This window comes from Hyaena hyaena, unplaced genomic scaffold (assembly GCF_003009895.1).
Source record: "Hyaena hyaena isolate Hyena2069 unplaced genomic scaffold, ASM300989v1 scaffold_29, whole genome shotgun sequence".
Lineage (NCBI taxonomy): Eukaryota > Metazoa > Chordata > Mammalia > Carnivora > Hyaenidae > Hyaena > Hyaena hyaena.
This window is the reverse complement of record NW_024080661.1, coordinates 688,280-715,122: the sequence shown is the minus strand read 5'-3', so window position 1 is coordinate 715,122 and position 26,843 is coordinate 688,280. Positions and strand designations below refer to the sequence as shown.

At 36.0% G+C, this 26,843-nt stretch overlaps 1 protein-coding gene and 1 pseudogene across 6 annotated transcripts in view; both read right to left on the bottom strand.

Annotated features, from left to right (window-relative positions):
* The window catches only part of IKZF3 (IKAROS family zinc finger 3), a 91,268-nt gene extending 68,078 nt beyond the window's left edge, over positions 1-23,190 (bottom strand). For all 6 annotated transcript variants that reach the window (XM_039227960.1, XM_039227963.1, XM_039227962.1 and 3 more), the window contains exon 1: positions 23,054-23,190. In XM_039227960.1, the coding sequence (XP_039083891.1) occupies positions 23,054-23,060 (7 nt within the window). In that variant the 5' untranslated portion in view covers positions 23,061-23,190. The remainder of the gene's footprint in view (positions 1-23,053) is intronic.
* Positions 13,915-14,097, bottom strand: LOC120229162 (annotated as a pseudogene).
* Positions 23,191-26,843: the final 3,653 nt, after the last annotated feature.

Here is a 26,843-nt window from a genome sequence, read left to right as displayed (position 1 = left end):
CTCAGCATAACACCCTCAAGGTCCATCCATGTTGCTACACATGGCCAGATTTCATTGTTTCTCATTGCCATGTAGTATTCCATGGTATAGATAAACCACATCTTCTTGATCCATTCATCTGTTGATGGACACTTAGGCTCTTTCCATGTTTTAGCTATTGTGGAGAGTGCTGCTATGAACAAGATTCTTGCCTTTAAATTCCAGTATCTATGTCATCTTGGAGTTACTTACCATTGATTTCCTTTTATCTTGAGTATGGGTTACATTTTCCTGCTTCTTCATATGACTTAAGAATTTTGGATTGTACCCTGGACATTATGAATGATATGCTACAGAATTTCTGGATTCTGTTATGTTCCTCTGTAGAGTATAGGAGGGTTTTTTTCTTTGTTTATTTTACTTTTTAAAGCATGCAGTTAACTACATAAGTTCAAACTTGAATTTTGTGAGCAGCACTGAGGGCAACCAAATGTCCCAGCATGCCCAGGATTGAGGGTTTTTCCAAAACTGAGAACTTTCACAGTCTCAGAGAAATTGGTACAAGTTGGTCTTGGAGAGGCATAAGTCTCTGTTCAATATTTTAGCCTCAGATGGGTTGCTCAGAGCATGACCCATATATGTGTGGTTCAAGAGTCAGCTAGAGATCTGGGTTAGCCAGAGAATTTACAGATAAAAAAGCCCTCTCTGCCTTTTTTATACCAGGATTTCCCTCCTTACTTCCAAGCTGCTGTGGCTTTATGACTTTTTAAGTCAGTATAACTATAGATTATCTACCCACGTTTTGGTCACCCTCAAGCTAAAATTGGTGCCTACCCTTGAGTTAAAACAAAGAACCATAAAATCAGGTTGGTTTTGTCATTTTCCAATGCCTTCAGGTAATAGACTTTTTTTCATATTTTGATCAGAATCTATCATTGTTATCTGTCGGAAGCCTGGTTCAATAGGAAGTATTCCCCCATTGCTAGAAAATCTTCTTTGTTCCTTACTTTAATAATGATCATATACACAAAACTGTCCAGGATAGCACTCATTTCAAATATTCTATGCTATTATCTAGTCATATTTCAATTTTTGTTTTGAAAAATATAGTTACTCTACTTACATTCTATTCTAATTTTACAATTTTGACATATTATCCATTAGATGATAGTGCCAAAGCATAAAGGCAGGGAAAATATATATTTTAGAAATAAGCAAAGGAACAGCCTAGTATGCGGTGTCAAAACTCAAGATGAGGCTGCATGAAGAGTATGAATATATGGTGTGGGAAGTCTGAATGAAGTAAGGAGGGATTCTACATGGCAGACAACATGGAAATCAGACCGTGAGTAGGGTAAAGAGGGCATTCAGGCAGAAGAATTCCCTGGCGTGGAGTGCTGGAGTCCAAGAGAGATAAAAAGGATATCCAAGATAAGGGACAGCCTAGCATGAGTCAGAGCCTGAGCATAGTGAATAGGACATTTATGCATAGAGGTGGTCTGGTGTGGGTTTTCAGAGCCTAAGTGGAGTGAGCAAGGTTCCCACATGGGAACAGTGGGGAGATCTTCTATGCACAGGAGTGCTCTAGTGCAAAGTTCAGAACTTGAGTGGGGTGAAGAGGGGATCCACTTATTAGGGACAGTCTTACATGGAGGTATCAGAGCCTGAGCAGTTGAGAAGAGTGCCCAATAGTACAATGGCTATGGTACAGGATGTAAGAACTCAAACGAGGCAAGGAAAGCATCTGTGCTGAGGAAGGGATGGTAGTGGCAATGGATGATTGGTTATATAAAGGAGGATTGATCAAATAAGTGACTATAATAAAGTAATAAGAGCCAGGTTTTTCTCTGTCAGAAAAGAGAGTTACAAATATGGAAACCTGTGGTACTGTATTGGAAATGAAGGTACTGGTGTGAATGCATGGCTTCTACTCTATATAAATAAATATAAAATATAGATGTAGATGGGTATGTATGGATTTACATACATAAAAGCCCTAGCCCTGTCCACTGAGAGCACCTGGGAGCAGTGACACAACAGCAACTTCTAGCATCCAGATATTAACTTCTAAATTTTTTTTTGAGAGAGAGAGAGTGCGTGCAAGCATGAGTGGGGAGGGCAGAGAGAGGGAGAGAGAGAATCCTAAACAGGCTCCACACTGTCAGTGTGCAGAGCCTGATGAGGGGCTTAATCTCACAAACCATGAGATCATGACTTGAGCCCAAACCAAGAGTTGGATGCTCAACTGACTGAACCACCCAGGCGACCCCAGTTATTAATTTCTAAATATCATTCTCCATTTAAAGGGATGAGGTTCCTCAAAGAAATGGCTGGTTCTAGGGTTTGGGCTGGGAAAAATACAAGATGAGTCTGGAACATTTTGTTGTGTCACAATGCACATAAGTGCTTACAGAATGAAGAAGATATATTAAAGGATATAGAAGTTATCTTGAAGGGGTTTCCCCTGGCCAAATCTGAGACAGGGAAGTATCAAAATAAAAATGATGGTATTGGATTATAACTCTTCGAAAAAAAATTCATGAGTCCATATTGACATTAATAAGTAAATAAAATGAAAGTCAGATGATGAATGGAGTATTTATACAGCTTCAAAGTGTTTCTCCCAAATACTTATTATTACTAAGATGAAAAGAACAACTACATAGTAAACAGCTTGGTAGACACTACAGTAATTGAACAAAGTGACCATCATCAGTAATGCAACAAATGAAAATTATCTGATAATAAAAAGAACACAGCATCACTTCTGGGATATTGTTGCCAAATACATGTAACATGAATCTAACCATGAGAAAATGAACTCTAATTGAGGGATAGTTTACAAAATAACTGGCTTGTAATCCTCAAAACTGTCAAGTCATGAAAGACTTGACATGAGGAAGACATGAGGAACTAAGAAACTGTTCCAGACTGAGGGAGAGTGAAGAGACTTGACAACTAAATACAATATGTGATTGTGAGCTGAATCCTCCTGCAATAAATAACACTGTAGAAACAACTGGACAAATCTGAACGGGGTCTGAGGAGTAAACGGTAGTAATATATCAACGTTAATTTCCTGATTAGGACATTGTTTTGTGGTTATGTAGGAGAAGTATTCTTTAGTACCTTAAAGTATTCAAGGATTATAGGGCATTGTGTCAGCAACTTATTCTCAAAGTTTCTGAAAGAAAAAAGTTTTTGTACTGTATCGTAACTTTTCTGTAAGTTTGATAGTATTTTTTTAAGTTAAAAAAAAAAGCTAAATGTGAAACTTTTAACCTGCACACTAAAGGGATTCTTAACAGGAAAAAAGAAAAAAGAAAAAAAAAACTAGTTCAAAGGTTTCACATAAACAACCTTCATGTGAAAATATTCTTTAGTTACTACAGAGCAAGACAGCTTTTGATTTGGTGACCTAAAGGAAAAAGGTCCCAGCCCCCTGAACCTTTTAAATCCCCTGACAATGACATTTAAATAGCTCTCAATATTTTTTTCAAGTGGCCTTTGTGTGCTGTAAATAACACCAGAAACAACTGAGTACAGTTTCTAAGAGAAAAAAGGAGATTCTGACTACCTTAGCATTCAGAACTTAAAGGAAACATTAAAACCGTCTATAATCAGGCTACATGGATATTCTTCTGGGTACTAAAATCTATTCAAAACACAGGACAGAAGAGATTGAAGTACATTTTTTCCACCTGAAATTAAAGGTCCTTCTAAAATCATGAAGCCCGGTAGGAGTAGATAGTGAAAGAATTTCCAACTGAAGATCTGTTAAATATTTCTAAGTATAGAAAAACTTTTCAGTTTTTAATGGATCATTTTGTAATATCTTTACACTTCAGTCCAAAAAAAACCCTTCAAAATTTTTCGATTTGAAATATATTTTTAATTACTAATTACAATAATGTTAAATTACTGGCATCTTTTTAATATGGTGGCAATCAACACAGCTTTACAATATTTTCCAAAAGAATGCTCTAGAAAGTTAGGTCTACGGCCATACCACCCTGAACGTGCCCGATCTCGTCTGATCTCGGAAGCCAAGCAGGGTCAGGCCTGGTTAGTACTTGGATGGAAGAATGCTCTAGAAAGTTAAGAATGAAGGGTCCCTATATTGCTTTTGAAATATAGTTTCCTGTAATGATGTTTACCATAACTGGTGCAGATGATGGAAGAATCCCAGAGTGTTAATTTTAAGTATAAGTCTCATTTTCTACATCTCTTTTTACTTGACTAGGTAAATCATAATCCTGTCTCAAGACCTTCGTATTTACCTTTCCTTCTGACCAGAACGCTCTTACCCCAGATCACCATGTGGCCAGTTTCCTCTCTTCATTCAAATGTGTGCTCAAAAGTCACCTAACCAAAGAAGCGTTACCTAACTATCCTATATAAAAATGTCATCCTCTGTGGGTGGGAGGGATGGGTAAAACTGATGATGAGGATTAAGAGTACATTTATCATGATGAACACTAAGTAATGTATAGAATTGTTGGATCACTATATTATACACCTGAAACTAATATAACACTGTGTTAACTCTATTAAAATTTTAAAAGTAATTAAAAATTTTAAAAAAAGGTCAGCTTCCATCGTCACATTCTTTTCTCTTAACCTGTCTTATTTTTCTTCATGACTCCCTGACATATATACACATATATTTGTTATTTTTTTTTAACCTATCTCCCTCTACCTGAATGTAAGCTCCATGACAACAGTGATGCTGTCTATATTTTTTTATTGCTATTTTGCTGTATCTTCAGGTCCCCAAATAGTGCCCAATCATGATGGGCATTCAATAAAAATTTATTGAATGAACACATGAATATTTACATCTCTATCATTGATCCTTATGGACACTCTAGATCAAGGTTCTACAAACTATACCTGTTTTTGTATGACATGGGAAATAAGAATGGTTTTTACATTTTTTAAATGGATAAAACCATCAGAATACTGTTTCATGCCTCTGGAAAGTTATATGAAATTCAAATTTCAGTATCCAAAAATAAAGTTTTATTGGAACACAGCCAAATTCATTCATTTACGTGTTATCTATGGCTGCTTCTGTACTCCAATGGAGTACATAGCTGAACAGTTGCAACAGAGACTATATGACTCACAAAGCCTACAAAAGTCACTGACTTGTCATTTACAGAAAAAGTTTACCAAGCCATGCTCTAGATTTATTACTAATACTAATACTGTAACATCCAATATAGTAGCCACCAACCACATGTGGTGATTTAACTTTAAATGTAAGTTAATTAAAATTAAAAATTTAGTTTCTCAACAGCTTCAAGTACTCAACAGAACATGCGGCTAGTGGTTACTGTATTGGACAGCATAGATAAGGAACATTTCCATCATCACAGAAAGTTCTACTGAATGGCACTCCTGTAGATTTTAGACTACCTTGCTGCTGCTTGAGATACCACTGCAAAGCTATTTCTTTAAAACAGACATTAAGACTCTGGATCAGGAAAAAAGAAGTAAATCAAACCACATATAAAAAAATAAATACCAAGAAAAATTAAAGATATTATATCAGGAAACAATTTAACAAAGACAATCTTCTATCAATATTTCCAAAATTCCTACAATTGGAATTTCATGAAAAAGTTGTGGTTTCCATTAATGCAGTAATCAAAGATATAAAGCATCTAGACACCACCTTTCATACTGACTGAAACATTAATGTGACTTTTTTGGAGGGTAAAAAAACCCAAACAAAAATAAAACACCACATGATGCCAAACATCCAAATAAAATAATTTAAAGTATACTCACATGTATATGTACCAATATATGCTTAGCATCATATTACCATTAGGATTTTTTGGTATCATTTGATAAAATCATTTTTCTTATCTCATTTAAATAAGCCAAAATTATAATCTAGCAGAAAACCCTAGCAAACACTCTTTTCATATCATCTGCCCTTCCCACAACTAAATAACCAATCTCCTGATATGTTTTAATTAAATCATTAGTGTTTTCCCTTTACCCTTAAATAACAAATCTTATAAAAATTATATCTATTTTATTACTGAGATAGCTGACAAATGAATTCAACTAGAAAATTAAAGGTTATTTCTTCTGTAGCTTTCCAAGTACTCCAGAGTTTCAAAGCTTTACTAGCAATCTCAAATTGTTTTCTACCAGTATTGAAAACAAGCCTTCATCATGTTTACTAAGAGATGACAATTTCCAATTTGTTTTTACTCCTTCAGATTCTCTTTTCATTGGTAAAGCTGAAACATTTAAAAGAATTATACTAGTTAGAATTTTTGTTAAATACTAAGATTTTTCAGGGTGCCTGGGTGGCTCAGTTGGTTAAGTGTCTGACTTTGGCTCAGGTCATGATCTCACAGTTTGTGAGTTCGAGCCCCACATTGGGCTCTGTGCTGACAGCTCAGAGCCTGGAGCCCAATATGGATTCTGTGTCTCTCTGCTCCTCCCCTGCTCATGCTCTGTCTCTTTTTCTCCTTCAAAAATAAATAAACATTCAAAAAAATGTACTAAGATTTTTCTCAGAGGTTCTAGTGTTTTATGCACTGCTAAATGAAAGGGCATGGATGACAAATAAAATTTAAATTTGGAAATGGCAGTAGTCTGGTTAATTGAGATTTCATCAAAGTTCACATGTGAAGGTTTTTACCTCTTAGCTCTAAAATAAGTTATCTATGAACAAAACCAAATATTTGCATTAGCAACAGAATTTGTAACCATATTTTTAACTCAAGTGGTTGTAAAATTGCCTTTATTTTAATACTATTAAGTAACTGTCATTCAGTGAAGAATACAGCTAACAAAATTCTATTCTTAGTTTCAGAGATCAGATTTCTATTCGCTGGTCTGTTTTCCTGGTAGAAAGTATAGGTTCTAAAGGAGAGAAAAACGTCAAATCTTAGAAAGAATCCTGTACCAACTTTGCCAGCTGCCTGTAGCACTGGTCCCTGACAGCTGCCAGAAAACTGTGTCTGAGTGTTGATACTCCTTGTTATCTTCATAACGGTAAACTGACTCCCCTATCCCAATACCTCTTTAAAAACACACACACACACACACACACACACACTTTCTCTTCTCTAAAATGTCCACTTTTACTTTTTTTACTAAAAGCTTGGGAAATTGATGGAAATGTAAACTGGTGTAGCCCCTCTGGAAAACAGTGTGGAGGTTTCTCAAAAAGTTAACACTAGAACCCCCTATGGCCCAGCAATAGCACTGCTAGGAATTTACCCAAGGGATACAGAAATGCTGAGGCATAGGAGCACATGTACGCCAATGTTCATAGCAGCACTCTCAACAATAGCCAAAACATGGAAAGAGCCTAAGTGTCCATCAACGGACGAATGGATCAAGATGTGGTTTATCCATACGATGGAATACTACATGGCAATGAAAAAGAATGAGATCTGGCCATGTGTAGCAACATGGATGGACCTTGAGGGTGTTATGCTGAGCGAAATAAGTCAGGCAGAGAAGGACAAATACCATATGTTTGCACGTATAGGAGGATAGGAGGAACTTAACGGAGGACCAAGGGGGAGAAGAAGGGGGAAAATAGTGGGGGAGAGGGAGAGAGGCAAACCATGAAAGACTCTTGAATACTGAGAACAAACTGAGGACTGATGGGTGTGGGGGGAAAGGGGAGAGATGGGCATGGAGGAGGGCACTTGTGGGGATGAGCACTGGGTGTTATATGGAAACCAACTTGACAATAAACTATTCATAAAAAAAAATAAAAAAATAAAAGCTTGGGAAATTGAGTCATTGACTACAAAAATGTGTTCAACAATAGCAACATTAACAGTACAATAAATGTGGCAACAGAAATGTGAGCTACTATTTCTGAAAGGTCTTTCTCCAGTTCTCTTAATACTACCAGGTACAATCATTCCTGGAATCTTACCATCACAGGAATTTTTGTTTTGTTTTGTTTTGTTTTGTTTTTAGTTTATTTATTTATTTCTGAGAGGAAGAGAGAGAGAGAGCATGAGCACGTGGCTGAGGGGGGAGAGGCAAAGAGAGAGGGAGAGAGAACCCTCCTGTGCTCAGTATGGAGCCCAATGGGGGGCTTGATCTCACGAAACCTGTGAGATCATGACCTGATTTGAAATCAGAAGTTGGATGCCTAACTGACTGAGCCACCCTGGATCCCCAAGAATAGTTCAGCTTAATAAAAAATGATCCTTATAATCTAATGAAATTAGAACATAAGAATTAGAGTGGATATCTTAGCTATCTTCCTCTCCTTCCTTGGCCACCTGCTACCTGAATTTCCTCCAATATCCCCCTATTTGGGTTGCACAGCCTCTGCTTAGACACTTCCAATAATATAGAATGTTATTTCTTGCCATTTCAGAAAAGCTCTAATGGTTAAAAAAGTTCCTTCTTAAATATAGTTGAACTCAAATTTCCTGAAATGTACATTTCAGGTCCAAGTTCAGCTCTCTGGAAACATACAGGATAAGTTATCACTCAGATGCTAACACTCAATTCATAACCATGCTGAGAGCTTTCTTCTGAGCCTGGTTTTGTTTGCTTGTAGTTCTCCAAAAATGTGACATCAACCACTTAGCCCAGTAGTGCAAATGAAGATTTCATATCATCTCATAGTATTTCTGGAAGTCAAATAGGTGCAATGGCATTTATTATTCTCCTAGACAAAATTCAAGACACAAAGAAAGACAAAAAATATAGTCATGTAATCATCTAAGGGTACAATGTGAGTGACACGTTAAGAAGAGAAGTAGGATTCATGTCTTGAATTTTACCTTTGCTTCAAAAAATTTAAATAATGTTTTAAAGTGATTTCCTATATAGATTACAGATTTTAGAAGGCCAAAACTAGAAAAGACTTCAAACCCAATAATTTCAAACACTTCGTTTGACTATGATTGAGGGGAAAGGAAGATATAAAATGAGATTAATTCCTCTAATCATGAAATACTTCCTTTCCTTCTACCGTGGACTAAGGTAAAGGTTAAGAAATATCAAGATTACTTCTGTAAGGACACCAGATCAAATACAGCCAACATCACCATTCCATTTTTTCCTATCTTATTCTTTTTTAATAAAATATCCTATTTCCCCCCTAGATTAAAAATGTCTAATGAGGAAATTATAGACTGTTGACTATAGGTCTAAAGTAACAAATTCAATATCTAGTGTTATTTTCCTTGAAAAGTCAATTACTCTAAAGTTGTAGAAAAATAAATACATATTAAGTTTGCCACCGATATCACATGCCACCAAATGAACATATAGAGAGAAAAGGAAGAATGGTCACTTCATGTCACTGCTACTTTAAAAAAAATGTTTTAGGGGCGCTTGGGTGGCTCAATCAGTTAAATGTTTGACTTCGGCTCAGGTCATGATCAAGCCCTGTGTCAGGCTTGATCTTATGAGTTCAAGCCCTGTGTCAGGCTCTGTGCTGACGGCTCAGAGCTGGAGCCTGCTTCGGATTCCGTGTCTCCATCTCTCTCGCCCCTTCCCTGCTCAAGCTCTTTCTCTCTCTCTCTCTCTCTCAGAAATAAGTAAACACTAAAAACTTTTTTAATGTTTGTGTTAAAATGATTGAATCCAACATTCTCCAAGTACGATTTTCATTTTAATTGCAAAATGTTTAGTTTCTGTTATAAAATAATTGGGGCCAAAAACAGAATCAACAAAATAGATGAACATGTGGGAAGGGGGAAAAAAGAAAGCGAGAGAGAAAAGCAAGCCATGAGAGACTCTTAATGACAGAGAACAAACTAAGGGTTGATAGAGGGAGGTAGATGGGGGACGGACTAGATGGATGATGAGTATTAAGGAGGGCACTTGTTATGGTGAGCACTGGATGTTATATGTAAGTGATGAATCACTAAATTCTACTCCTGAAACCAATATTACACTATATGCCAACTAACTAGAATTTAAATAAAAAAATTGAACCAGAATCATTCATTTGAAGTAGGTAACAAACCAAGATGTGAAAGCTAAAACAGTCAAATTTCTAGAGAAAAATGAAGGAGAATATTTTTAGAGTAGACAAAGAATTCTAAACAGGTTGTAAGATGCACTCAATCCCCCCCACTAAAAAAATTTTAATTATATTAGTCTTAATTAAAGTTAAGAAATCTATTTATCAAATAGATTAAGAAAATAAGCAAGTTACAAACTGGGAGAAAAAAATTTGCAATCCATATCTGACAAAGTACATGTTTCTAAAATATCTTTATTTAATTTTTTATTTAATTTTTAAATGTTTGTTTTTGAGAGAGAGAGACAGAGTGCAAGCAGGGGATAGTCAGAGAGAGAGGGAGACACAGAATCCAAAGAAGGCTCCAGGCTCTGAGCTGTCAGCACAGAGCCCAATGCAGGGCTCGAACTCACAAGCAGTTAAGATCATGACCTGAGTCAAAGTCGGGTGTTTAACCAACTAAACCACCCAGATGCCCTGTCTAAAATATTTTTTAATTTTTATTTACTTATTTTTGAGAGAGAGACAGAGAGGGAGACAGAGAATCCCAAGAAGGCTCTGCACTATCAGCATAGAGCCTGATGTGGGGCTTGATCTTACAAAGCATAAAATGACGACCTAAGCCGAAATCAAGACCTAGACGCCTAACGGACATCCACCCAAGTGACCCTAAAATATTTTTAAATGCCTACAAAATCGATCAGAAAAAATACAAACAACCCAACTTACAAAAATATACAGACGACTTAACGAAACTTCAGGAACGAGGATATCCAAATGGCCAATAAACATACGAAAAGGTATTCAATATCATTTTTCATCAGAAAAATGCAAATTAAAACACAATGAAATACCACTACACACCCACCAGAATGGCTAAAATTAAAAATACCAACTGATAATAACAAGTGTTGGCAAGATGTAAAACAACTAGAACTCTCCAAATTTGCTAGTGGGATGGTAAACTGGTCCAACCACTTTGGAAATTATTTGTCAGTATGTATCGAAGCTAAATATACACCTAATCTATGACCCAGAAATGTTAGCCATAGATCTATATCCAAGAGAAATAAATGTTTATGTCTACCAAAAGACATGCATATGAATGTTCACAATATAGAGAAGCGCTCGAAACAATCAAATGTCCATTAAGAGTAGAATGAGCAAATTGTGGTATATTCATACCTTTTAATAATAAAAGAAAATAAACTACTAATAAATGTAATAATGTGAGTGGATCTCAAAAAGTATGTTGAGCAAAAAAAGCCAGACATCAAAAAAGCACATACCATATGATTCCATTTACATGGAAATCAAGAACAGGAAAATTGAACTATGACGATAGAAGTATCAATGTTTTAATTGGGCAAAGTGGGGATACCAATTATAAATGAGAGGAAGGGAAACTTTAGGGTGATGCAAATGTTCCATATCTTGATCAGGAAGGTGTGTATATAGGTAAAAACTAATCAAGCAATATAAGACATGTACACTTTACTGCATAAGTTAGTCCTTAATATTTATTCTTTTATTCCTTAATTTAAAAAAATCTATAGAACACTCAAGCACTTTCAAATATCTAAAATCGCAAACCTTAGCAATGCAATTATAGTACTATCTTCCCACTTTTGAAAAAAAGTGAATTTCAAGGGTTTCTCATGATTCTTCTACAGAGTACAGAGTATATCTATACCAACCACCCACCAAAGGGCAGAATATATCTTAAAAATTCTCACGGTGAGGAAATGTATTTACATATTATATGTCATGTGTATATAAAGATATTTTCAGTGATAGCTAATACTCCAATCAAACTTTCCTGAGAATTGAGATTTCAAGATTTGTTTCAATTTTGGTGCTTGAGTTTTATATATATACACACATATAAACTTAAGCTACAGATGGTTTAAGTATCATTAGTCTTTGGTAAACAGAAACAAACAAACATAATCTCTTGATCCACATTTCTATCCAGCAACATCCCCACTTATTTCTCTGCTTCACCTCCTAGCTAAACTTCTGGGGAAAATGGTCTGTATCAATGTTTCTACTTCCTCTGTTCCCATCCCTCCTTTAACCACTTCAATTTTGTATCCATCCCCACCACTGCACAAAAACCACTTTTTGTTAAGGTCATTTAGCAAGTTTTACATTGCCAAAACCAACTCACACTTTTCGTCCTCACTTTACTTGATTTTTCCGCAACATTCAACATAGCTGACCACCTACTCCTTCATGAAACACTCCTGTCTCTTGAATTCCGTTACACCACACTCTGCTGGTTTTCCTCCTGTCTTCTTGCTGGCTGCTCTTTCTCTTTTGCTGGCTCTCCCTCCTCTACCTGACCACTTAAATTAGATGTTTCTCAGGGCTCAATTCTGAGCCCCCTTCTTACAATACATTCTCTCTTTACGTGATCCCATTCATTCTCATGGCATTAAATATTGTCTATGTGCTGAAGATGATCATATCTCTACCTCTAACCAAAAATGAGGAGAGGTTTACCAACTCTGTCCCTCACCATTAATCTCCATATTAGCACTCTTTTTATTTCCTTCATGTAAGTATTTAATTATTTCATTTGTTACTTCCTTGTTGGGGATGGGCGGGAGGGGCTGTCTTCCTTACCTGACTGTAAATTCAGTTGCGGCAAAAGCTTTGCCTGTTTTGTTTACCACTGTATTGCCAATATTTTGCATACATGGCACATAATAGGCATTCAATAAATTTAAATTTTTTTTAATTTTTATTTATTTGAGAGAGAGAGAGAGAGAAAGCCAAGGAGGGGCAAAGAGCAAGGAAGACACAGAATCTGAAGCAGGCCCCAGGCTCCGAGCTGTCAGCACAGAGCCTGACGTGGCGCTCGAACCCATGAACAGTGAAATCATGACCTGAGCCGAAGTTGGATACTTAACTGACTGAACCACCCAGGCACTCCTCAATAAATATTTTTAAAATGAAGAAAATGAAGGTTCCTGATTTTTGGATTAGGTTGTGTTACAAATGTATGACAAGATAAGTAAAAAATAAATGTTATAAAGCTTTCATTGTTCAACTATCTTTTAAAATCAGCATTTAAGGGGTGCCAGGGTAGCTCAGTCGGTTAAGTGTCTAACTTCAGCTCATGTCATGATCTCATGTTCACGAGTTTGAGCCCCACATCAGGCTCGCTGCTGTAAGCACAGAGCCTACTTCAGATCTTCTGTCTTCCTTTCTTGCCCCTCCTTCACTTGCTCTCTCTCTCTCCCAAAAATAAAATAAACAGTAAAAAAAAGTCTTAAAAAATAAAAATCAAAAAAATAAAAAATAAAAAAATAAAAATCAGCATTTAAATAAAATATATATTCTAAATACATACATAAAGATGATCCATTACTAATCAAACATTTGCTATGAGAGTGAGGATAAGCTACACTGACACTTCAAACGGTGAGCAAGGCTTGTAAGATTTCCACGTGCACAAAAATTCCCTAGGAACCTTGTTAAAATGCAGATTTTAATTCAGCAAGTCTGGCCTAAGAATCTGCATTTGTAACAATTGCCAGATGTTACTGACACTGGTTCACGGATTAGATTTAGATTAGCAAGGGTCTAAAGGATCCGTGTAAATAATTTATGAACTAAAATAAACATTTGTTAGACGTCAACTTTGTGTCTAGTACTATGCAAGATGATTTTCATAAACATCATCTTATTTAGGCTGTGGCTGTTCTCTTGTAGTGCAGTAAACTTAGAGAGGTTTTATTATCTATCAAGGCCAAGTGTCTTCCTTTTATTTTTATTTTTCAGTTTTCAGTTTTTGCACCTCAGTGTTACATGTATTTGTGCCACAAAGGAAACAACACATCTACAAATGTACAGCAATGTTTCATGTTTCCATCTAACAGAGCACAGAACTTACTGAGATTTACAAACAGATTGATGTTCCATCTGATGTGTACTCCAAGCAAAGCTGGTTAATGACGACCATGAGCAGGTGCAGGACTCAAAGTTTTCAAAGCTTTATTTCTTCTATCATCACTCCTGATTTTATAAAAGATGAAGTCCATCAACCCCATTCCTACCCAATTCTCCTGGTAAACTTAGGTATAGTAGGGCTTCATGGCGACCCAAATATTTTTAAAAAGGCTTTGAAGCATCTTGGTGCAAGACCCCCAGCTCAGGGCACCATGACACACACAGCCAATGACTCAGAAAGAAGTGTTCCCTTTTAGAAAAGACATTTTATAATACCTCTTTTATCATCATGAATTAAATATAACCTATCCATACATGTAAGTGTTTTTTAACAAAGCCCCACTTGCCATATAAAGGTTAAAAAATGATAATAAAATAATTTGTCTTTCAATATGTAAATATACCAGCACAATCATTCTAGAAAACCTAATAATATGGTAGTCAGATATATTTGTCGAGTCACCATAAATGTAAGAGCTAAAAATGCAGAAGGATATAGGTTGCATCAATAATGGCAAGAGTCTTGGCTCTCAACAAAGAATTATCTTATCTTCTTTATACATAGTATATAGTATAGTAGTTGCATTGCTAGGTGATTTAAGCTGTATTAAAACCATGCAAAAATACTTTATGTTTATACATAAAATGGAGTTAGGTTCTGGCAGTCATTAAACATAAAACATTACTAAATTTCAGAAAAAGGAATAAGTTCCACCCTGGAATGAAGGATGGCTTCCTAAAAGGAATGGCATTTGTGATAGAACATAATGGATGAATGAGGATTTCAATGGGACTGTGGTGCTATTAACAGTGTTGGGAAATCAGAAGAAGTTGTTTTGGGTTGGAGAGACAGACAATGAGTAAATTTTTGGGCTTGTTGAGTTTGAACAGCATTAGAAAAATGGGGAGTTAGGAAAAGTAACGCATGTTCAGGGAATACTAAGCAGTCCAGAATAACATTAGAGGACAAGGTTACCTCTGGCAAGGTATATTGAAGCTACATTGTGGATTATCTTAAATGTTTTACTAAGAAATCCTTAAAATGGTTTTTCAGTAGGAGAGTGACTTGATATTTTAGGAAGATCATTCTGGCAGCAATCCTCAAAATGGATTGAAGGAGGTAAGTCTAAATACAGGGTTACCAGAAGAAAAAAAAAATGTAACAGTCTGAATGGATAGTTTTCAAAATGTGTTCTATGGAACTCCAGGGCTCCAGAGGGCTGCCACAGGTGCCCATCTGTGTCAGGAGAAGGAAAGGGCCAGCAACTAGGTAGGCCTAGCAGTAGTCTCTTGCCTTCTCCCTCCTCTTAACTGAAACATCACACTTGCATCTGTCCCACATAAGATTTTTGTACACAAGGGTATTCTGTTGATAAAAACAAATTGTGTCCTGTTTTTGTGTCTCATCCAAATTCTTATTTAACTGTGAGCATGACCATGGACTATCTCAAGGAGTCATCATATAATCATCAGTGTCATTGTAGAGAGTACTAGCTACAAGATCTAAAAGCATTACATTAATTCTTAATATCACTTTTAAAATCATTATTTGTCCCATTATACAGAGTATGTCTCCATCCTTAAATTAGATTACCTGTAAAAATTCTCCAGGTTTGCTTAGGTTTGGGGCAAATAGGACTACATTAGGTCACTGACGTCTGCAATGGAAAACTGTGGAGTCCTTTGAGAATCTCCAAATTTCTTTTATCGAGATGTGCATTGAGGCTGTTGGCTAGGATAACATAGAAACTATATAACTTGTGTACTCTGGTCTCTCAGTCCTACTAATTTAAATTTGAGGTAGGACTTTTATATACATTATCCCATTTAAACCTTTACAAAAGCCATAACATTTACAAATTTCCACGTATTATTATATTCCTTCAGGATCACTCACAAAGAGTCAAAATAGCGGGTTACATTCACAAATGTCAAGCGTCTATCTTACACTGAATTATTGTTTACCAGACAAGCTCACTATCTTATTTCTACAATGCATGAAAAATGTTAAAATAATGACTCATCCTAATTCGTTCACCCACTGAATTTTGTTTTTGTAGTGGCAAGCAGAAGTGTGTTGGTTAGAACGGTCCATAAAGTCTTTTGTCTTGCTGAAATGATTTTCAAACCAAGAGAGGTAGCAAATCACTGGTTTATACCAGTTACGAATAATTTCTCTCACTTGATTCCTTTGAATCCACCGGCACACAACTGCTTTAGACAAATATGTCATGCAGGCCAATGGGCCAGCTATTTTTCAAGGTTTGAATGGTATGACATAACATCTACAGTACCAAAATGAGTCGTAGCCTTAACAAAGGAAGTTGTAGAGCCAAAGGGAAAAGGGGTTTAATTTCTAACAATCACAATTTTATAGAACTTATTGAATCTTAGACAATACTGGCTTCCAGAGACTACTTAGTTAAAAAGCATCTGTTTCTATCCCAGTAGTTTTTAAGCTTTATTTTTAAAGAGATACTTCATTTTTAAATGAAATCTTACAGAGATTACCACACATAAACCACATAAAGGAGTATCTTAGTAGTATACAATATAATAAGTTCAAATATGTAATAATAACTGAAAGGTCAAACAATGAGAATAGGCTATTTTAATAAACAAAAACTAAAAATCTATAGATATGGATGAAACAGCTTTATATCAGCATCAACACATACGTTAGTCTATATTTTGTCTTATTTGCCAATATGAGAAAAATGAAGATGCATATATATAAAAACTGTTACCACTTGCAAGTGTTTCACATTATTTCAGGAGAGTTTGTTGGTTGCTTTGTTTGTTTGTTTGTTTAGTAGGCTTCACACCCAGCAGAGAGCCCAGCACAGGGCTTGAATTCATGACCCTGAGATCAAGACTAGAGTTGAGATCAAGGGTCAAATGATTAACTGACTGAACCACTCAGGCACCCGTATTTCAGAATAGTTTTTAAACTATTTTTGTTCCAAAGTTGAATCACGCAAAATATCTAACAATTATTCACATTCTTTAACTCTGAACATAAAATAAGACAAGAAGTACCCAAAACGTTACAATAAGTATCTTAAAATTTTATAATATATAATCATGATGTACCGTACGCTACATGTTCTTGTTATTGAGAAGTTGGTTACTACACTGTAACAAAAGCATGTCCCAAGAACCTTAACCTGAGCCTTCATAGGCACTTAAACACAGGGAATAGAAGAGTTAATGATGTTCTTAAATAATTTTATATGAGCAAATATGCACAGTAACAAAAACAAGAGTGCAGAACCATAATCTTACTCGTCACATTTATGAAATGTTAATATTTCAAAGAGTTTCAAAGAGTTGGTAAAAAAAAAAAGCTTTATTTTGAGGTCAGAGTATAAATTTATACACTGATACTCTTCAACACATTTAAAATTTGGTAAGTAATATTCATGAAAGTCAAGTGAAATTTAAGTTAGCCTCTGATGCACATAACGTGATACTGTATGCAAGCATAAAATCAACTATTAATGAGTATTAGCAAATGATTTCCTAATTACAGATAAAGGTAGATGATAGCAAAAATGATTAGTTGTTAAATATTATAAATATTAGTTACTTTGAATTTTCAGATTGGAGCTATTATTGTATATTAACTATGATGTAATTCCACATCTATAAAAAAGTATTTGTAGGTTTGTGAGCATGATCTTTTTTTCATATCCACAGCCTACATGACTACTATTACAGGAAATTCTTCTGATGTGCCAAATATTCTGATAACTTAATAGTCTCTCAAATAGATTTCACTTTGCAGGCAAACTGAGAGTGTTGTGTTAGAGAACTCAAATTAAGTAAAATATATTATTGCCAACTTTAAGAATCAAAACATTTGTTGTTAAGAAATGGTTTATCGTGGAAAGTGCAGTGCTTCACTGACATAAAGAATGTTGCAAAAATCTTAAACAAATCCAAAAGTTAGAGAGCACTATATTATTTTGCCCAGAGTAGGGTCAATACTGGATTAGAAAAAGATGGTACTATTCATATTGTTAGATTTAGCCAACATTCCAGACTCTTCTACCAAATCTTTCACAGCACCGCAGCTCTGACAAATTAGCCAGCATAATTAACTAGTTTCAATGTCACTATTTTCCTTACTCTCTTTGCCCTAAAAGCTGAACAAATAATCAAATGACCAAACACACAGGCAATTCATTCATTTATTTATTCAATAAATGTGACTGTAGTTGTACTATGTACTGAGGAATGGGCTGATGATTAAAAAAAAATGCCTATGCTTTGGAACCTGACAGTCTAGGAAGGGCTACAGACTGTTAACAACCAAAATAAGCAAGAAATCTAGGTAAGTAATCTTTAGATAATTAAGAGTTATAATTAAAAAATGTAACTTTGTATTGTTTCATCAGTGATACTACTGAAATTTTCCTTTATTTTCAATTTCCTTTATTTTAAAAAAGTTTCCTTTATAAACCCACAGATAATCTGATGTACCAATAATTTCATCTCTAAGAACATACATTAACAAATACAATTTGTAATATGCTGCCATTTCCAAAAAATCAGGAGGTAAGTGGATTTTGAATTTTTGACGAGTGAAGAGTATTGTTCCATAAATACATTTTATTCTGTTTCATGTCCTTTATTAAACACTTTTTTATGTCTCTTAGATGAAACACATATCCAATATAATATGGTACCAATTCCAAATTATTTCGATTTACTCTACAACACTTTGGACTCTCAGAACTATAATTTTGGATGCAGAAAGCAGATTTCAATTAAGGCTGAAAAATTATCCATAATCACTGGAGATTAAAATATTTTGACAGATTATATAGTAATAATAACTAATAGTTATATGTAGCTTACATTTCAAATAATATACATATAATAGAAATATAATTATTTTTTCATTATTTCATCTTTTTTTAGTGATTCAAAAGGCCTTATGGTATTTAATTATTATAAATATACCAGCAAATGAAGAGTTATATTTTTAAAAAGCTAAATAGCAGAATGCACTCTATGTCCTTGTGATGTTTAGGATCTCTTTTCACAATAATTAATGAACACTTAGCATGAAAACATCATTTATTGAGCACCTACTACAGGCAAGTTTCTGTATTAATCACTCATTTCTTCTACTTGGTCTAGAGAACCACAGCTTGAGTCAGAAGCCAATTAACATTGGATGTCTGGTAAAAGATCTATGACTAACATTTTAGTCCTAAATAAATGAGTATATACAGTTAATATATTAACAAGTTTATAATAATGTATTAAAAAGGTATTACTGGAAAGTTGTATGCTAATTTTACAGTCTCATCTCTATCTTACTGATTGAGAAAGCAAATTTCTGCTCATATTTGATCCATTTTTTTTAAATCAGACTCTTTTTTTAATGTTTATTTTAATTTTGAGACAGAGAGAGACAGAGCTTGAGCGGGGGAGGGGCAGAGAGAGAGGGAATTACAGAATCCAAAGCAGGCTCCAGGCTCTGAGCTGTCAGCACAGAGCCCGATGCGGGGCTCGAACCCACAAACCGCGAGATCATGACCTGAGCCAGAGCCGGCCACCCAACCAACAGAACCACCTAGGCACCCCAATTTGATCCATATTTTAATAGACTTATGCTGAGGTATAGTTAATAGATAAGACTTGGCTTTAGGGATTGTTTAGCCAAAAACAAACAAACAAAACCAAAAAAATGCCACCATTTTTGTTTTCTCTGCTTTTTTTATTATACCATTTAAACTTAAAAATTTTTCTGAGTTCTATCAAAGAATTGCTAGCACCAATCACCTACTCATAGAAATTAATTAAATAAAAAGCATTATATAAACCTAACAAAAATTACTTTTCAGCACTGTTTTCTTAATAGAATCCAACAAGCTCTGAGGGTCTTTTATGAACCAGAAACTATTTCTGACACTGAGCACACAGAAATAAAACATACTCTCTGCCCTCTAGAAGCTTAAAGACTAGTGGGGTTACAAACATTTAAATCCATAAATACAATTGGCAGAAGTGTTCACAGAAAGGAAAGGCCCTTAGCCTAGGTGAAGGGAGGTGAGGGACCAGTAGGGAGACCACCAGAAGGCATCAGAGAAGGTCATTAGAAGGAGGGCACCTGTGAAGTGAAGGATGAGTAGGCATAACCAGGTAAAGAATGGGCTGAAAATTTTAGTGAAGACATGGAAGTGTGAAATAGCACATTGGATCATAGGAAGCACAAACAGGAATTTTCTAAAACTATATTCTGTCAGGATCCTGTGACCTTTCTGTCACTTTTGTTCCTTTGAATTTTACCATTTCATCCTTCATATGCTATAATGGAGGGCTAGTAAACTCCACCATTTGGAGGCTATATCTCTATAAAACTCAACCATCCAAAGCATAGAAAGGGACCTAGAAGTGAAAAATGGCTTCCACAAAAGCCATGTGATACGAAGCAGAAGCTGACATCTAGAAGAAGACAAAATCTGTTCAATAACCCTGGAATATTTAGAGTAGGGGCATTCAGCTCTGCACAGTTCAACCCTCCCATAAATATATACTATAGAACATTACCTGATGGTCAGAATAGTGATGCAGGGCTACCAAGATAAAGTGATTTCTTATGTACTTTGTTTATAAGACAGGGGGCTGTGTAATAAATACACTTAGAAAGAGCTCTATCCAATATTGTTTAAATAGAAAGGTTTTATATTAAAGGAGAAACATGCCAATACCTATGAAATTCATTTTTGTGAACCACCTCATTTCTCAACCATAACAGAAAGAAGAAGATACTGTTATTACAACACAAATAACAAAACTTAGCAACATCAAGAGTCTTTGGATAGAAAATATTTAGGATCACAGATTATGAGAAAAGAAAAAAGTTAAAGCTTCTGATTTATTCCATGCATTAACTTTTCATTTTTACATGACAAAATTTCAATTTCAAAGCTTATTTCATCTGACATCTTCATAACAGAAAGTCTCAATAAACACCTATTGATGAATGAATTTTAAAAGATTTTATATATTGAAGGAATGACTAACTAAACAGCTTCACATTTCACAATAAACTGTAGCGTGTTAATTTGACCATCAAATTAGGCAGAAAATAAAGATATTCCATAAAATATTCTATTTTCTTATACTGCCAAGAAATGAGAAGTATACTTTCCAGGTCAAATCTCTTTATATTGAGACCAAAATGTCAAGATAATATAAAAATATTTTAAGTATCAAACACATGGGCCAGATTAGTCAAACTTGGATGGCTATAATGAACTAGATATTTTACTGCATCAAATACTCTGTCCTCAAGGACCTGATATTAGAAGAGCCAAATTCACATCATTAACCTTTTCTTTGCTTTTAAGTTTTTGCATTAAGCATACTATATACCATCCATCTCTATGGAGTTTAATCTAGACATATAAACTCATAGCTGATCACTGCCTATATTCTATATTCCATGTCTTTTCATTCATAATTTGTGCATTCTAAATCAAATTCTATACAAGTTTTCATTCCTGTCTTATTCAGAGAGCCTTTATTCAGGCTTATCTAGAAGTCTTTGTTAAGGTCATTACTATCCCAAATTATGCTATTTATTTATTTATTTCATGTTAAATAAATGAATTCAAGAGTATTAACATTTACAAGGAAACACTCTAGCTTCCATGGATTTACTCTATTCTGCATGTTAGCCTGGAAAAGTGAAATGATTAGGAATAAGAAAAACATAGTGTTGAATATTGATTTATAACTTCACAAAAATAAATTCAGCAATTCATTTATAATAATCAAAGCATGAGAGGTTTTTAAATTCTTTTTTCATAGTGTATAGTGACCTAATTTTTTTCCTGTTCTTGGCCAACAAAGTCTTTACATGTTAACAATTATACTTCATAGACCATTTTTAAAATATTCATGGTCACAATTTTAAGAGTTATTTTTAAACCCTAATAATTAAAAATTTTAAAAGCATAGTTTTTCATAAGAGAATATGCTTTAAGCACTATTAATAATGGCTACTAAAAGTTGTCCTCTGCATACTAAACACATACTGTTCATTGACTTATTGTTTGACATTCTGCTTAAAAAAAATTTTTATATGGGCCACGATAGTTAGAAAAATTGTAAGCATAACCAGGTACAAACTGAGGATTCAGGACCACAATATTGTACTCAATTATATTTTGAAGAAAAAAAAGTTCTACCACATGTATCTTGTATCCCAAAGTATTTAATTAAATTTAAATAACTTCATATTCTCTAGGTCTAGAGTTGCCAAAGATCAAGATTCATTATTATGAAAAAAATCCATGTTGTTCATAATATTTAGCAAATTAATATTTTAATTAGGTGTCAGTATATCATTTATTAAGAGAATGAATACGTTTCTCACAAATTCTAGTTTTCCAAATATCAGCACCTTCCCCAACTTGAAATGTATCTTCCATTTTCAGGGTTTTACAAACCCTTGTTGAAAAGTTTACAGAAGTAAAATTTCAGTTATCCCAAGTAAGTATATACAAAAAATTTTGAGAAACGAGGATAGTTTCACGACTTTCAAAATTAATTCAAATGAAACTTTTTAATTGAGACTGATTTTTGCTTTGGATAAAGAAGGATCATTAGAAGATCGAGTTCCAAGGGAACCACAAATGCCAACTAATTTAAAATTTACCTTTCCCGTATGACAGCATTTACTCTTAGAAGAAGGAAAACTGTCACTTTTCATTCTAAATAAGTCACTCAAGTTAGGCTGAATCCAATGGACACTGAGACCATGGAAGAAAAAAAGCATCCAAAAGGATCAATTATTCCAATTTGCTGCCAATTTCAGGGACACCCCATAAGTACTCTTCCTCTGCAGACTTCAAGTTGAGCCCTCATGTCTGACAACCCCTAAGACATAAAATTGCGGAGAAGTTATCACTTTCCAAAGTTAGGTGGGGGCTGGGGGGAGCAATATAAGAGATGTAGAAGAACTGACACGCTTTGCCCTCTGAAACGCCTCATATTTACTTTTGACAAAAGAAATAAATAGAAGCAAAGCCGAGATTCCGAAGGTACCCTCTCTACTGCATGCACAGGTCGAGCTTTTCAAAGACCCCTTAGAAAAGAAGCAGGCTGGAGGCTCACCTTCCATCTCGCCACCGGGCTGGGCTGGGCTGGGCTGGAGCTGCCGCTCTGGCTACCCGGCCGCTCCACGTGCTCCTGCCGTCGCCGGGACACAGCGCGCAGCTGGCGGGAGATTCCCGGCGCGGGGAGTCCCCGGGATCGCGCCGCCGCGTCGGCGCAGATTGAAAGTGGCAGGAGCGGGCGACCGGCCGGTGCACGGGGTTACAGCGGCGCTGGCTGGCGACGGCTTTAAAGCACGTTCACCGCGGAGCACCCGAAGTTCCGCAGCTCCAGCCCCTTTTTGAATGTCAAACCCGAGAACTCAGGATGGAAATGGCGCATCAGTAAATTGTCCCAGAGTGTCTAAGAAAGGATAATGAATGGGAGCGTAATATATGGGGGTGGGGTGGGGGGGGGGGGAAGCTCTAGATTCTTTGTTACAAGCTTAAGTTCAAAGAGGTTTGTCTTAAGTTTAACAGGATCTGGAACTTTTGGTCTAGATTCGGGGATGATAGCCGTTAAACCTATCAAAGAGAACACACTTCATTCGTAGTATTATGTTTTTCTTCCTCAGCTTTTTCTTTTCACGTGATAATTCTTGGTCCAAGTTTTCAGAAAATTCTAAGTTCAAAAGGATTGGGGCATTTTTATCAACTCAACTGTTTCATTTCGCGAAGAAAAAATTCTCTCACTTTTGTTTTCCTGTCTGTGAAATGTTGCTACCCCTCACAAAATACTATGCACTCTATTTTTGTGTATTTATTTTCTATTACTCTGCCTTCTTCCAAGGAGGATCTAAGACAGCTTACAAAAAAATACATATATATACATAATACTGTATCAGAAAAGTAAAGAAAATAGAGCTAAAGGGGGGGGCAGTGATAAGACAGTAAAATTAACTCAAAGATGTTACTGCACAAAAATGTACCAGTCAACATCTTTCCCCAACATCCCTCCTGCTTTATAGAGGTAAAGCACAAATTTGACTATAGGAAAAGGAAAGAGGAAGTGACCATATAACAATATTTCAAAAGCAGAACTTTTCTTCACATTGAAGTCTAAGGGACATTGTTTTGGTGAATCCTTATAAAGATATCCATTGTTTTGAATTGGACAACATGTGAATGATACTCATAAAGGCCATTTCCACCCTTGCTAGAAAATTATATTGTTAGTGTATATTTCAAACTTAAGGTTGGGAGTTTGACCATATCAGAAGATACTTACAAGTTAAAATGCACCTGTCGTAATTTTATGAATTTTAGTTTATTTTAAATATGCCTTGGTATAAGAGGCGCGCACACACACACACACACACACACACACACTGACATGTATATTTATATACACACATATATATGTGTGGTAGGCAATTTTTCTTTAATGAGTAAATAACTTGCATTGGCTTTGTTTTAACATTATGACACCAGGGTGGTGGTATCTCTGTAGCTTTATATGGTTTGGAGTTCTACAGGATAGTGTCAATTTTGGAGAAATACTCTAAACACCAAGTCTAATTATAGTATTGAAAGGGGAAATTTGTTGTTTGTTAGTTTCTAAAAGCAAAAATAGCACATCAAAAGTAGCAGAAGAGGAACTGTAAAATATCACAGGGATGGTTTAAGGATGAATAGTTATTTGGTTATTAAAAGGATGTAAAAACTTTTATTACACTTAGCAGTGGAACATGTTACTACTCTGTAAATAGTTCAAAATGGAGTATTTCAGACTCCAGAGAATGGTACTTAATAGATAAAAAGTAGATGGATGAAATAATTTACCTAGCTACTCTATCCTCAAGGAAGTGAGGCATAAATCCCCACTCCTTAAGTGTGGGCTTCACATAGTGACTTCCTTCCAAAGAGTACAGTATGAAAGAGAGGAAAAAGAGTAACTTTTGAGTAGAAAAACATGACAAGCACTACCTTAAGCCAGGTGAGCAAGATAACATCAAGAGTGATAAAACATGTTGGTAGTATGTATCCTTGATATGACAGGAATGGCGCTTTATGTCTTCCACTCCAAAATCTATAACGTTAGTATAATAATGAGAAACATCAGACAAATCCCAATAGAGACACATTCTGCAAAGTACCTAACCAGTTAAGGTCAGGTCAACGTCATCAAAATTGTCATTAACTGTCAAAGTTACCAAAAACAAGAAATGTCTGACAAAACTGTCATAGCCCAGAGGAACCTAAGGAGGCATGATGACTTAATGTAGCATGGGATTCTGGAGCAGAATAAAAGGACATTAAGTAAAAACTAAGGAAACTAAGGTAGATGCTTTGTTTAATAGTAACGCATCAACATGGGTTCATTAACTGTAAAAAAATGTACTATACTAATGTAAGATGTCAATAGTAGGAAAACCAAGAGGGAGCACCTGAGAACTCTGTGCTATACTCCCAATTTTTCCATAAATCTAAAACTGCTCTAAAATTAAAACTTTATTTTAGAAGAATGGACAACTACTTTCAACAAGCAACTACAACTCATTTGGTTTAGTCTCTTCTCACAGTACTCAAAGTTTATCACACAGGATTTATAAGGATCGATTACTTATAATCACTGGGAAGCTAGCAAAGGTACTTTGACTAATACTAGAAAGTCAGCTTTCCAGACTTAGTTTAATTCCAGAGAATTAAACACAGTGCCTAAATTTGTCTCCACTATCACCACCCTAAGAAGGGAACAGTTGAGACTAAACCATGAATCTAGATACAGTAACTGACATGGGTGGATCTGACTCACTGAGTCACATTTCATGGCTTCGGCTATGTAGGTATAATTAACAGTGACTCAAAACGAAATCACTGACAAAGGTTGCTCCTGGACCATCTGAGATAGTCCAAGTACTGACTTGGCTCAAAGGAAATAAAACTGAAAACTCTTGATCTCACCCCAAATAATCATTCTGCACCCAGTCTGAACCTTGGTCTCTTTACCCACCAGCTTACTCAAAACCACCCCTGAGGGTGTCCCGCTGCTAAGAAATAGACAACAAACAGGCCACCAACCTGGTAGCCAAGAAGGAACCGTGAAAGACACCGCCATGGTCTCTTTCGGAGCCCTGTGATCTTGACTCATCTGTCACCTATCCCCACAGGGAAAGCAGAGTTGGGGATCTTGCCCTTTCAGATGGTCCCGTTTTCAAAAGCAAGCTTACTTCACAACCCTAGATCAATTTGCATGGGGGTCTCCCAACACCCTCTGGTATTGGGATGTGGAAAATAAAGGTTAAATGTTCCTCTCGAGCGGGAAGGGCTGGAGCGGCCTTGTTGACGCACTCGTGGTTCCTCAGGTTCCTCGTTTGGGAGACTAGGAAATGCAATTCGGTAACAATTGGGTGGAAGAGTTTGGAAAAGATTCTGCACACAACTTCAGGCAGAATTCATGAGAAGCAAGGCCCAGGAAATTTCCACAAATTCTTTGCTTCCCGGGGGGAGGACATTCTCCCACGCGTCTCCCTCCCTCGGGTCCTAATGTAATGGCATCTCTCACTCGCCTTACCCCATTGTCCTACTGGGGACCCACAATGTTCCTCTGGTGGATCTCTTCAGCTTCCAGAAAAGTAAGTAACCGAAAACGTGCAACCTTGACTTCTTTAACTTTACTCTTTCTTTCTCTCAGGAGCTGTTCACAGAATTAAGTCACGGAGAGCGCGGGGAAAAAGACGCCAGGCGTGAGGCGCGAGGCACTCGCACGAGGGCAGCCTCGTGCGCGCGAGAGGGCGGGGCGCTCGCCTCCTGCGCTCGGGGCCCAGCGCGCGCCCGCGCCCGCCCCCCTGAGCGAGGCCCCGGAGCGCGCA